General features: G+C 39.7%; 1 protein-coding gene across 1 annotated transcript in view; it reads left to right on the top strand.

The window, feature by feature from the left end:
* The window catches only part of TEK (TEK tyrosine kinase, endothelial), a 38367-nt gene that overhangs the window by 14600 nt on the left and 9521 nt on the right, over window positions 1-14246 (top strand). The window contains 10 exon segments of the mRNA XM_010080367.1: window positions 1936-2046; window positions 5712-5864; window positions 8012-8143; window positions 9277-9417; window positions 10141-10279; window positions 11273-11447; window positions 11739-11880; window positions 12266-12427; window positions 13257-13391; window positions 14128-14246. The exon segment at window positions 14128-14246 is cut by the window's right edge and continues 193 nt beyond it. Coding sequence (XP_010078669.1) covers window positions 1936-2046; window positions 5712-5864; window positions 8012-8143; window positions 9277-9417; window positions 10141-10279; window positions 11273-11447; window positions 11739-11880; window positions 12266-12427; window positions 13257-13391; window positions 14128-14246 — 1409 coding nt within the window.

Consider the following 14246-nt stretch of genomic DNA (forward strand, 5'->3'; position numbering starts at 1 on the left):
CTTTTTTTCCCCTCAGATTTTGCAGAATAATATTGTGGAGGTACTAACACAGTTTCAGTCTCATACAAGGTTTGATGTAGCATTTACTCAGTTGTTTTTTACAGCTCTATTACATATCTAATATAACAGAAAGTTAGTTAAATTTTTTTATTCTTCTTTCTGATCCTATCTCTGTGTATTTCTTTGCCACTACATTTCAGCCACAGACTCCAAATTTGTTTTCTGCAGCCATTGGTTTGAACCAAAGTATACTTTATCAACAGTTTTCTAAAAATGAACTGAAAAAAAACCAGACATGACTAGATAAATAGCAATTTTTTATTATTAAGTTGTCTAACAGTTTTTACTAACTTGTATATGTGTTCCTTAAACAAAATATTCCCTGTGAAATAAATATGACTTTAAGAGAAATGGAACCTGAGCAAATGCCGAGCTGTCTAGGATCATGAATGGCTCTTCCAGGATTCCTTCCAGCTGAGGTTCAGGTGGGTCTTTCTGTGTGAAAAGTCCCACACACCTTGGTGGGAAGGCAGGTGGCAGCAGAACTGGACGCCAGGAGCTGAACAAAAACAAAATGCAGGATGGACTTACCCAAGAGTAACTTGGACAGGAGGAACTAACTCTAAGGCTAAATGGAAAGAGAAAACCGCCTGGTGAAAATCAACGCCTCACTCCCCTGGGTGCCCTAAAATGGAAAGTACAAAGGTGTAACATTCTCACTCAGATACACAGCTGAATAGCTTGGAAGTTAACTTTGACTGGTTTTAGAAAAGTTTCTGAAATTTTTTGTCCATACGACATATTAATGACAGGATGGCATAAAACCTCAGAACTGAAAACAGTCAGAAAACATGAATTTGTCCTCAAAAAACTTCACAGCTTTCCCTTGGAATTTTCTAACTAAATGAAAGGAAGTGTCCTTAACTTCTAAATTGTTTCAAAGTAATGTTGTAATTAAAATTACGGTTTCACTGGTTTCAAAAAGTACTATTTCTTGAGATTTCTTTATCCCTTCCCCAATTATTTTCTGACCTTTTCTTCTGCTAGTAATGATAAGGAACAGACAAACATTTTGTGAATATCTATCTACTACTTTCTTCTTTTTCTAAAATCAAGATCTATAAACAAGTGTATAAAAGTACTGTTCTGTTAAAGCAGGAAAATTAATTTCAAATTCTCAACTGAAAAATTGAAAAATATCACTGACCTAGACAGTTCCTCCCACAGAATTTTTATTTAAATTAAGCCACATTTACAGATGAGAATATTTTGGTAAAAATACCACTAGCTGTGTTTTTTCTCTTTTTCTTAGTGCCAGGCAACACTCAGTATTTATAGAGTGCATGGTGACCTAACACAAGCACAGACCTACTCTATCTTACGGCATTTCCCCCAGACTTTGCATGACTGTGGTCTCCTGAGCTAGCTTGACTGTTCTGCCTCATAAAGCTTAAGCAGAAAACAACTGAGTCACTCAGGGTATTTGTTTGCCAATGACAGCTTGTTCCCTACAATACATTTTCTAGTACTTTATCCAGTCTGCTTTAAAAATGCCTCAAGGGATGAAGAAACTTGGGAAAGTGTTTTACAGTTAGTTGGAGCTCCTAGTCAGGGAGTGTTACTCCCAGTTACTCAGCCAAATGTTTGTGGGTTTTTTTGTTTGTTTGTTTGTTTGGTTTTTTTTTTTTTAATTTAATGCCCCAGGTTCTAGTGGCAGTCTGTTGTTTCAGGGTATAGGTGAGTCCTCTGTCTTTGCCAAAACACAGAGTTGAGGTTGCTGGTGATAAAGAGTCAGTGTGTGCTCTAGAGAAATTTAAATGTCAAAATCCAAGTGAGGGTCATGCTGTAAACAATTCTCAGCTTTCAGCCCAGAGACCAGATAGAGACAACAACTGCTGCTATTTATCCCATACTTCTGTGTTGTTCTGTTTTCAGCCTCATTCCACCCGGTGACATTAACTGTTACAGCAAATAAGGGAGAGCATGTGAATATTTCCTTCATCAGAATGGCAGCAAAAGAAGAAGATGCAGTGATTTACAAAAATGGTAATTAAACTTTCTCTCTTGCCTTTCCTCTTCCTACTATCGTTGCCTTAGCCAAGTGCCATGTAACTGTTTTAAAGTCATCGCTGATGGTGCCCATGCTGTGCAACTGGAGAAGACATAATTCCTCATGTATTTAATGTTCCTTAAAGGAGCCATTTGCCATATGCAATATATTGAGCTGACCTGTTTCTCTTCCACCAGAATACCAAATCCTCTGTTGATACCTTTGCTTTGTTTCTCATTTTCCTTTTTGATTTCCTCCTATACCCCCTCATATATTTGCCTGGCTGATTTTAGCTTTTCTTTTTTTTTTTTTTCCTGTGCCACTATGAAGGTGTAGTTACTGCATCCTTCCTTGCATTACCTGCTGCTTTTCAAGTGCATACCTTTCCTTTTTCAAATGGTTTTTAGAGGCCATTTTGCTTCTATGATACTCTTGAAGCTAAGAAGGTAACCATTCGTAATCTGCTTTTAGAAAGGCAAAACTGTCAACAAAATCTAATCCTTCTTCCATTCAACTACAAAAATTCATCAGGTTGTAAAATTTATGACACCAACTTTTCTATCTAACACGGCACCGAAATCACATGTAACATTGTTCAGCTGTGCGTCGATACTGCTTGACACTTGGAAATATGTGCAGTTTGCTATCTATCTCCTGTAGAGATGTAGTAAAATACCAGTCACTAAAACTCACAGCGCTTTCATACTTAATCAGAATGCTAGACCTCAACAATTTATAGTTGTGGAAAGTACACATAATGTACTGGTCCAGCTTCGTCTAGCTACTTTGTCTAGCTTTGACTAGGTACTATGAAGAAAATTTACTCTATCCCAGCCAAAACCAGCACACTACTGATAGTCTGGCTTACACTGAGCTATGAGGAAACAGGGAGTAAATAGAGCAGGATGAGGAAAGGAAGTGTCAGCACACTGCAAAAGAACGCAGTGGGGCAACCTCAACCCCAGTTACTGAATTCTTGGAGTACTTGTCCACAGGCTGGAAGAGAAAAATAACAAAAGTGTGTCTTTTAAAAAGGCAAGACGCAAAGCAGAGTTTCTTAAAGACCTGTTGCTTTGCTTTTCAGAGATTCAGCTATGGCAGTGCACAGTGGAGAAAGTTTGCCATCACTTGTCCTTTCAGGGTCTCCTGTCAGCATTTTCTCGTACAAGAACCAGCTGGCATGTCACAGCAGGAGTGTTTACATCATGGTGCTGCCTTAGCTGGGATTCCAACTGCAAATTTGGCAAACAAGCCTCAAAGTAACCACGACTCTGGACAGTAGGTCAAGTTCTCTACCTGAGACTTTAGCTGAATTTCATCCCTGAGGATTCCTGATACAGCAGCTGGCAAAGAGGAGGAAATACTTGTCCTATTATGTTTAAGTCTTTCATTTCAGTCATTTAAAATACCACTTTCCCCTTGCAGACCTTCACAAAGGATGTCTAGAGAATGCAACTGTTCTGATAAACAAGATTGCTTTAAGATGTTGGCATAACACATGCCGTCTTGGAAAACAAGTCACAAAAACTGAACCTTGCTAGAAGACTGTGAGCATGAGGCTTTCTTAGTACTTTGCTGCCAAGTTTGTTTTGCAGATTGTACCTCAAAAGATAAGCAAAAAAAAGCCCCCCCCCCCCAGTTTCAGAACTAATCCCTTTCATTCTTTGCTCTTTTTCTCTGGCCCTGTATTTTTGAAGAACTGTTATGTGTTGTCATGGACTAAACTGACCTAAGAGCTTTTTGCTGTTTTGACTGTGATCCTCAGCATAGTTTTGCATTTCTAGGCTGCCTGAAATTGGTAGTATGATAGTACGTATGATCACAGGCAGTACAGGTCCTGCTTGATGCTGTTTACCTTCTAAATTATTTCAGCAAAGTGAAAAAATTTTTCATTATCAGTGTAAATGCAAGAGGATTTGATTTGTGGGAGTAGCATCTGGTTAATGGTCATTCAGCACAAAAGACTAAGGAACAAGAGAAGTAATAAACAAACAGATACACAAACCCTAAAGAGTAGCAGATGAGAAAAAACATCAAAGGGCAGAGCTTTCCATCTTCTGAGGGCCATTGAGGGAACAGCACAAAGCCCTCAGCAGCTTCAGCCAGCTCTTGAAGGTATAAGAAGTGGGGAACAGGATTATCAAGGGTCGTGGGGGAAAGAGCACACTTGTTATGTGTTTTTGATGGGGATTGTGAGCATATGTGAAATAATGGGACACTTGGGAGAAAAAGCCAGACAGGAGAAAGGGAGGGATCAAAGTGAACAGGAAAGGAACAAGCATGGGAAAATGGGGTGGAAAGCAGGGAAAAGGTGCCACTGGTCTGGCCAAGCTCTGCACTACAGATGGTCTGATCTTATTAAACTCTATTCTTAATTATTCTTCAACATAAGTGTGCTCTCTACCTGGTACGCATATTTGTATTCTGCTACTGACCCTCAGGCCAGACTAGAAGGTACAACAGGTTTGGCTCCTAGTCACTGGAAACATGTGCCAGGGGTCAAAGGGGCTTGTATGCCTGGGGCCAGCAATCAGAGAGATTAAGTGTCTAAGGCTAATTATGGTGGGGACTCATTTGCGTGTGCATATGTGTGTGTGCATGTGTGACACCAGCAGACTTTAAGACAGGATAACCAGTGAGTAGGATAAGAGGTTTGAGAGCCAGCTATTGGAGAGACTGTAAGTCCAGACCAGCTAATACCCATTTTTGGGTGTGTGAGTGTATGAGAGCTGCTAGCAAGCCTGACTAGGTGGCCAGTGAGAACAGGATTAGGCTTTCTGGGTTGTTCATGTGTATGTGAGTCCCACGTGCACATGCAGTACCTGTAAAGGCACAGTTCTGCTGCGTGGGTCTGTTGTTGGCTGGCTTTGCCAGTACGGTGTGTATGAGCATGTGCATGTATATTTTGGTGACAGCTGGATGGACGTGGCATTAGCCGACTGCAGCAGCCTTGCTCTATCAGACTGGAGTGGAAGGACTCCCAGTGGTCCTGAAGTCCACTGGATGCAAGCTTCTCTTTGACAGCAACCAATGTTCAAATGTTGTTGGCTGGCGTCCAAAGGGATGGGAGAAGACTAAATGCTATTGCCTTACTTAGCAAGCATGTATGACCAACAACAGCAAACCTAGAATAACATAGATAAACTAGCTTGGTAAAAAAATATAGAAGAGACAGAAACATGTTAAGTCTGGGAAGAAAAGATAAAGCTGTGCTCTGTTCTTCCTGCTTTGGTCTGTTGAGTAAATCTTTGTGCTACTCAGATTAAATAGGACCTGGCTGGCATGCACTATTTGACTCCTTACAGCCACACTAGACTCCTTACAGATCATCAGCCCTCACTTCAGGAAAGGCCAAGAAACAGAACTAACAATTTTAACCACTAGACTCTTAGAGACATTCTGTAAAGTAACACTGAATTCAGAGCTATTTGTCCCTTTCATCTACTAGATCTCCGCAAGATCTAGCTTTCTTTTTACTTGCAACTCTCCAGTTATCAAAAACTAGTATAGCTAAAGAGCTGTCAACATATTCATAACTAATAAATAGATTCTGCTGCTTAGCTCATCTCAGCTGTTCTTCCTCAGTAACCAATGTAAACTCACTTCTGTCTCCAGAGGGTGAATGGCTTTCGTCTGTTGTATCTGTGTGCTCCTTCCCTAGGTTCCTTCATCCACTCTGTGCCCAGGCATGAAGTGCCAGGGGAGCTGGAAGTCTCCTATCCTCAAGTTCAACCACAGGATGCAGGGGTTTACTCTGCCAGATATATAGGAGGAAACCTCTTTACTTCTGCTTACACAAGGCTTATTGTAAGAAGTAAGTTCCATTAATGTGTGCTGATGATTAATTGTTTAAAGTCGTAATGAATATGAAATGAAACATATACTGTGCCCAAATAAGGGCCAAAATCTTTCTTAGCACAAACTGCCATCAGATTATGTCAGAAGAAATTTTTTCCCAGGGATCTTTTGTACAAGCTGATACTGATTTAAGCAGCTGAGAGATAAAAAATATTCAGATTTAATTTCCATTCATCTTAGCTATTTTCAGAACAGCTAGCTCTTTTCCCAGCATCTCAGCTTTTCAAACACCAGGTAAGCATGGACGAAGAAGATATCCCTGGGTCTCCCATGAATATGAGATAGGAATAAGAAATAGGAATTTTCAGATGCTTCTGTTCTCTGTAGTGGGCTATATTCAAACCCCATTTATCCTAAGATTCCTCGTCTTTAATTTACATTATTATAATTTTACAAACTACCCCAGCCTTAGTTAGCTCCTAAAGTTCACTTCCAGTGGATGACAGAACCGGTTTACAATGCAGGCAGATATTTTCCATTAAGTATTCTACAGTTCTTGTAGCTCATGCTGTTATGTCCATGTTCATCAGATATAAAGAAAATTATATTGTATTAACTTGGATAGAAATATAAAACTGATACATAAAAATAAATAGTTATTCAAATATCTTAGTCTGTGGAGAAAATGTTTCTGATGGTAACATATATTTTACTTGCTAACATCCACAGGATACTTCCAGGAGTTGCAAATAAATCAATTTAATGCCCCAAATTTGGATACTGAAGCTATTGCCACCTTACTAAATAAAATGGTCCAGATCTGTTCTCTAGTCTAGTGCCAAGCTGCACAGCAGAAGACATTCATAAATTCTGCTCCCTGCCTCGAAACGGGCTTTCGTCTTGCCCATCCTGGCTATTGGGAAAATTCCTGGGGCAAAGTCCGTAAGGGACAGTGGTAGGGAGAACACTAACAATAAAGAGAATGGATGATTTCATGCCACCATTCAAACACGTCCTGTCTTTCTTTGAATTAGTGTTATAGACACAGACTGATGATTTTTAGCAAAATTTTTTTTTAAGTATCCACATGTAAGGATTTCATTCTGGGAGAAGGAGGAGATAAAACTCCAAGTGCCATTCATTAAACTCTTGCTGAAATCTGAAAAAGCTCATGCAAGCCTGGATTAGTCAGTTTTAGTGAGCCTGCCTCATGACTTGCCAGTTTATTATCCTCTCAGTTCTAGCTTTACACTAGAAGAAGTCATGAAGGTTACTTTCTGTGATGTAAGAAACATTGTTATAAAACAAATACTGAAAATTATTGAGTCCTCTCAGCTCCCACTGATTTCAAAAGCAGCTCACAGAGTGTTGCATCTTGTGGGGATAGATTATACACTTGCATGATGGAGTCACATATAATTGTTTAGAGTTTGAGTTCTGCTTCTATGAAATCAGTATCAAAATGCTCACTGGCAGGATTAATGGTGGTAGTATCTTTTTAAATTATGAAGCGGGAAAGAAAATCATGACATGCATTAAAACAACTGATTGTTCTTAGTCCATTTATTCCAGAAATATGTGACCAGTTGATGGATCCTTCTTACAAGGACACAGTGAAGACAGTAAAGATATAATAGATGTAAACATGGTCTAACAAACCTCCAAGAAAAATATTGTCATAGGAAAAAATCATGACTTGCCAAATGCTGGTACAATGCCAGTGATGTGAAGGTTGGTCATGCTGGCTTAGTACCAGTACAGCCAGCTCCAGCTGAAGCCTGGACCTTTTGCAGGTCTCGGACCCCTGCTACAAGAATAGAAATCTTAAATATACCAACTTTGGCAACTTCCAAACCTACTCTTCCAAACTTAAAAAATTTATTTCTAGTTTCAAAAATGGAAGACATTTTCAGTTCCTTCCTTGAAGATGGTACATAGTATTACTGCGTACTATGCAAGAGTTCTGCTCCAGAAATAGAAAAACTTCCACAATGAAAAAAGTCATTCCTCACTTTCAGGCAGTCAGCTGGGGCTTTGCGGGCTCCACATGGGTTATATTTTTATGGTTTTTTTACTGCTTGTCTTAATTAAAAAGAATTTTACTACCTGACTGGTTACTGAATAAGAAGACAACAAATATGTCATTATATTTGCGCATAAAAGGATGTGAAGCTCAGAAATGGGGCCCTTCCTGTAGCTCCCACTGCCCTTCCTGCACAAACAATGGCATTTGTCATGAAGATACTGGGGAATGCATCTGTCCTCCAGGCTTTATGGGAAAAACATGTGAGAAAGGTAAGAAAGTATTATTTTCACAGATTGCTTATTAATTTGTTCTCCGTAGCAGAAGTTGTCAATTATTGAGGGAAACATCAAATGGAGTACCCTTGTTTTACTCTTTATGGCTATAGCATTTACTGCTGGTGCTGGGGACAGGACAGTGTTGAGTGAGATGAGCCTTGAATTAGTAAGGCTATTCTTGTACTTGTGGTTTAACTTTGCCCTCTCTTCTCCTAGTAGGGATTATATTGCCAAGGAAGATAAAATTTCCATGCACTCAGACAGTGTGCTAGATAATCTCATCTAGGCTCCCTTTCCCACTAGAGGCTGGACCAGATGATCTTTCAAGGTCCATTCCAACCTGGACTGTTCTATGATTACCCTGAAATTTTCTATGCTCAAAGCTACTGACTGTCTGTTAAATGCATGACAAAATATGAGATCTTAAGGATACACTGGCAGTGGGAAAGGAAGAGATTCCCCAGGTACTTCTGAACAAGCTGCTAACATGCTCACAGGGTGATTTGTCTCTGTAGGGGCATATAAGCAGTATATGTCTGTTTGTGGATATCTGTGTTTGTGACAATCAGTTTGGATTCTGGAATAATTGCAGCAGGCACCACATTGCTCTGACCTCTCCAAGCAACTTTTGGGTCCAAAGCTAAACATGTGTTATAACATTTTGACTGAATTCTAGTGCTGCAAATACTAGAGCTAACCTGTTGGAATAGTTGACATCCAAACCACTCTAATGTAGCACTGATCGTACTAGAAAAGCAAACCCTTGAGCCTGGCAGTTTCATATGCACTGACCTCTAAGACAAATATTTGTGTTTCATGGCACTGTTTGTCCATTTTATACTAAAAAGGATTATAAATAGGGTTTATTACTGAAGCTCTGTCCCCACATATCCAAAGCAATGGGTGCTTTTCTGATGGATCCTCACATGGGAGAAAGTTATGTTTGTTTCTGCTGCCTGAACTTAAACTGTTAAGTTGTTATGGATGTTAACATACCTGGGATCTGAATGGTAAAATGCTATTTTTTTAATTCATGTTTTCTGTTGTCTAAAGCTGTATCATTAGAAGCATTAGCTCTTTTGTAGACAATGTTGTTGGGCTATTCTTTCCCTCTCTCCCTTCAATAGCTTGTGGAGCCAATACATTTGGCAAAACATGTGAAGAGAGCTGTAAAGAAAACTATGGCTGCAGGAACTATATGTTCTGTCTACCAGATCCATATGGTTGTTCTTGTGCCACAGGATGGATGGGACTGGAGTGTGATAAAGGTATAGTAAAAAATATGAGGAATGGCGAAGCGTCCTTAGTGTGCTGCACATAAGAAATATAGAAGGGGACTAACAGAGGACAGTAAAATACATTAATTTTTACATTCTGTGGAAGAGGGACAATAATATTTAGCCCTGTCAGAAGATCATATAAAATTCTCAGAAAAAGGACATAGCAAAGTTGAAAGCTGTTCATATTATTCTGCAAAACGAACTGATGTTCTATTAAGACATTAAAAATCCTCCAACAGCTTCAGTCCTGCTGTTTTTCTACACTTCAAACTGAGCAATTCTGTGCCAAACATAAATCCATTGCCAAACAATACTGAGCATAATCAGCCTTGTTCATTTCAATTAGACTGCAATGTCTTTGGGACACAAAGCACATCTTCCTTTATGAATATGTGCCATCTTATTCCATGGTGACATAACTCTGATGATGGACACTACCACCGTGCAAGTGAAGAAACAGTGGAGACTGAAGAAGCTTCCACATTAGCATCTAGTCTACAAATGACAGCCATAGATACAAATGTGCTCTACATTTTTGATGTTAGTGTGTTCTCAGGATGCTCTGTGGATGATTTAGTAGTGCTCATACGTAGAGTTTCAAAGCCAACTGAGGAAATGAAACCCTACTGGAGAATTGATGCATGAGACTGAAAAATGATATAAGACATTTTCTAGTACCTTTATACTAACTGGAAATATATGCACTTGCAGAATGCAAACCTGGTTTTTACGGGTCGGATTGCAAACTCAAATGTAATTGTCACAATCGAGGGACATGTGACAGATTCAAGGGCTGCATCTGCTCCCTCGGATGGCATGGTCTGCAATGTGAAAAAGAAGGTAAAGCAAGGTAACACGGTAGTAAATGGCTTTTCCCAGTGTCACTGAAACAGATCTTCATGCTGGTACAGCATTTCCACACCAGGCTGGTATGCTTGCTCTGTCAGTTTAATTCCAGGGGCCCAGACACTTCTCTACATCTTTATTGCAAAGCAGTGTTTTTAAGCCGCTGCCCCATATGCTGCATTTAGCAGGCTGATATGCTACCATTTAATCTGATTCTGCTTTCATTAGATGTAGATCTGCAAACCGCACTCCATAGGATTTGACACTAACCTTGATATCAATTACTGGCAGAAGGTGCGTATCCTACCTGCACGATCAGCTTTTGGATAGGCTCATGGTACATTACCTACCTCTTATTCATCTGTGTACACTCCTATACCATGTGCCTCACAATCTGATATTGATGACTGAGACACCAGGACAACCCCAGAGTTTAAAACAGCTGTGTCTCTCTGAAGGGGAGTTAAGCTTGCAAAGCTGAACATTCTCATTAAGAATCTCTTTGGATTCAGGCAAGGTTCGCACGCAGTATTTTACAAGACGCACTCAGCATCTATTATTTCTGTTTGATAAATAAAGCATCCACTGTTAACTTGTAAAAGCTTTCAAGCACAAAAACAAGCAGAGAAATAAGACCATGATCCAACCAGCCAAACTATACTGTTCTGATCTGACTGCTCATACAGACAGACAAAAGAGCAAATAGATACTGTACATTCAGTACAAAATGTCTGCATGATTCTGCCATAGCTATACTGTTTATGCTTAGAATGTAAGTGAGAAAGAGAGGAGAGCAGAGGGGAAAAGAAAGAACAGTGGACACAGGGCTCATTACTTCTCACATGGTATTTACACTGTGGTAACAGTGCTGACTTAGGCAAGCGTGATCCTTGCGTATGCCCTCTTGAGTGAAAGGAGAACCAGACATTTATGTTGCCTATGCTCAATGTACACCTAAACCTGTTTTGGTGCTGCATTTTTAAAGTTCTGTTTGAAGGCTGACATTAAAATACTCTATATCTTCTGCAGGTTAACCTCAGATAGAAAATTTATTAGATCCTGTAGAACTCAATTCTGGTGTTGAGTTCAGGCCTTTTTGTATAGCAACTGGGATGCCACTTCCTAAATCTGAAGAATTTAAACTTTTGAAGCAAGACGGAACGGTCCTCAGGGTAGGCTCCTGAATAATTCCTTCCTATTATTGCTGACATTTATATTGAATTTATCTGTAGATAATGAACACTATGGTGTTCAGGCATAGTGTGAAATTTTGACATTCTGAGGTGCCGCAGAATGGACCACATGAACTGGACCACATATGAAACTACAGAATTGACTATTGTAGACCCTTTCTATTGATAATCACTAAACTCTAGATGACTTCCTGAACTATGATAAAGTGTCATGGGGATATTCCTAAATGCCAACATTTTTCATGCTCTGTATGTCTTTTGCCATTTTAGCCTGCTCTAATTGTTACCAGTAATCGCTCTGAAGCCATGTTTACAATTAATCGAATACAGCCCCGTGATACAGGAACCTGGGTCTGCAGCGTGCAGACAGTAGCGGGAATGGCAGAAAAACCATTTCAAGTTACAGTCAAAGGTAAATGCGTGATTCTCTTCAAGTGTCTTTGCCTTTCTGCTTTTACAGGCAGCTTTATGATCTAACATGGCAGCGCCTTCTGTTCTCTGCACTGCAGGACAATGTCTGAATAAATACTTACAGTCAGAATATGAACAGAAACCCTTTATAAGCAAGACGCTGATTATGTGTATTGAAAAAATAAGTGTGATGGTAAGGATTAGAAGAAAACTCAAGGTTTTTTTTTTAAAAAGATCTAAACTGTCAGCTTCAGGGTGTAAACCCCTGCTTATTTTGTAAGAGTTTTGAAGAACATCTCCCATTTTCCTGTAGATCTTGGAAAATACCAGAGATTTACTGATATAGAAGATTAAAAAGCTTGTTTAATACCTGTGTTCTTGCTCAGTTCCTCCTGTGCCGCAGTATGCCCCAAGGCTGACAGACAGTGGACATAATTTTCTCATAATTGATATCAATGCTGAGTTACATCTTGGAGATGGACCTGTTGTGTCAACAAAACTCCTATACAAGCCAGCAAAACGTTTTCAGTCCTGGATGTCTGTAGAAGGTAAGATGGTGTTCTTTAATCCCCTTAAACACAATCTTCAGCTGCATGCTGAAACATAATGGGATGTCTGCTCTTGACTCAAAAGACTTTACAACACATCAAAGTTACATCTTTTGTGACTGGACCTGTGACTCTTTTATATCACTATGTGTAATGTTAACGTGGATGTGGCACCTCTACAGTAGTCAAAAGTGTATATTCAGTTTTCAGTAAAAGAAGGGTTCCCCTCTCCTTCCTTAAGATAAACAGTATTCAATGCTGGGCCCAGATGTTGAAAACTCCTGTGTAAATAAGAGGTTTTCAAAAGTAGTGAGCAGCATGGAGATGTCCTGGAGCATCTACAATCATCCTTTGTGTTTATTGTACCCTCTGGTCAGATAAATATCTTACCTAAATATTTATCAGGAATGGTATTGGCAAAATGAAGCCTGCTTGTGAGTTAGATTACCTCTTCCAGCCCTGTTTTAACAGTTTATGCAAGGACTAAAATATTATAGGAAACATTACAGGAACTTGAACAAGTAACAACTGCCGTTACCAATCCAACATAACCCAAGATATGCATCTGCAATGCACACTGCCTAAGCAACCAGTCTGGTTCTGTCCTGAAGGAAGGGAAGATGGAAACATCCTTTGGGCAGGGTTGGAGCTCAACTTAAAAATAAGTATTTTATACTTCTAACTAGTTTATCTTAGTGAATCAGGAACAAAAGAAAAGCCTGAGTATCTTACCTTCTGTGGTTAGCAGTTCAGGAATATTTTCCAAACCTTTTCTTTCTTAGTGGTTTTCAGCATGGGCTATGGCTTTACTTTCTCCTTTTGTTGTCAGTAAAAGGCACAACCAAAAGACTGGACAACCTGGAACCAAAAACAGAATATCAGTTCTGTGTTCAGCTGAGTCGCCAAGGGGAAGGTGGGGAAGGCCATCCTGGACCACAGGCTAGCTTCACAACGGCTGCCCTTGGTAAGTCATCATCTTGGCTCTTCACAAAAGGGCTCTTTCAGCTGGTTTTCTCTGTGATCTGTTCCCTGATCTCTGCCAGAGCACTTGCATTTGAGCAAAGAAGGCTGGACATGAAAACTTTATAGAGTCTTTTAAAATAATCTCAGGGGAAAAAAAAAAGAAAAAGAAAAAGAAGAAAAACAAAATCAGAGGTGAAGAAAACCAGAAAAAGGCAGAGCTATTATTCACCCCAGTTTGGAGTTGGGGGATCTGGGAAAGGAAAATGTACATATTTTGGCTGGCTTTTTTCATGCCAGTCTTTCCTCCTATACCAGATTAGTACTTCTTCCTAGTACTAGATCAGTTTTCTTTAAAAATGAAGATTATCTGAACAAGCAGAAAAGCTTTTAGTCCACTGAGGATACAGCCCAGACTGAATACAGGCATTCAAAATAAATGATCGCACCAGGAACTATCTAACAAGAGTGCAAAAGAGCTGGCTTCTGATGTCTAAAAAGTGCATCTGCATCACCAGCTCAGTGAAGAGATCGTTTTGTCAACACAACAGCTGTTGACAAGATACTTCAGGAACATCACTTCTTAGATGGAATTTTTGCCGAATTCGTTGGGGTGGTGGGGAGAATTACCCTGTGTCACTCCAAGCTAGGGCAAGTGTTTGGGAATAACTGGTACCCCTATTTTAGCTTGCATAGCAGACATGAAATGTTGTTCCCTGTCTCACTGTGGCTTTTCCAAGGTCTTCCTCCACCAGAAGGTCTCACTCTCTTTCCAAAAAGTATGACATCACTGAATTTGTCATGGCATCCTTTAACACTGAGGACAGAGGATGACATTCGTGTAGAAGTGGAAAGGAAG

Source organism: Pterocles gutturalis, unplaced genomic scaffold (assembly GCF_000699245.1).
Source record: "Pterocles gutturalis isolate BGI_N339 unplaced genomic scaffold, ASM69924v1 scaffold14286, whole genome shotgun sequence".
NCBI lineage: Eukaryota > Metazoa > Chordata > Aves > Pterocliformes > Pteroclidae > Pterocles > Pterocles gutturalis.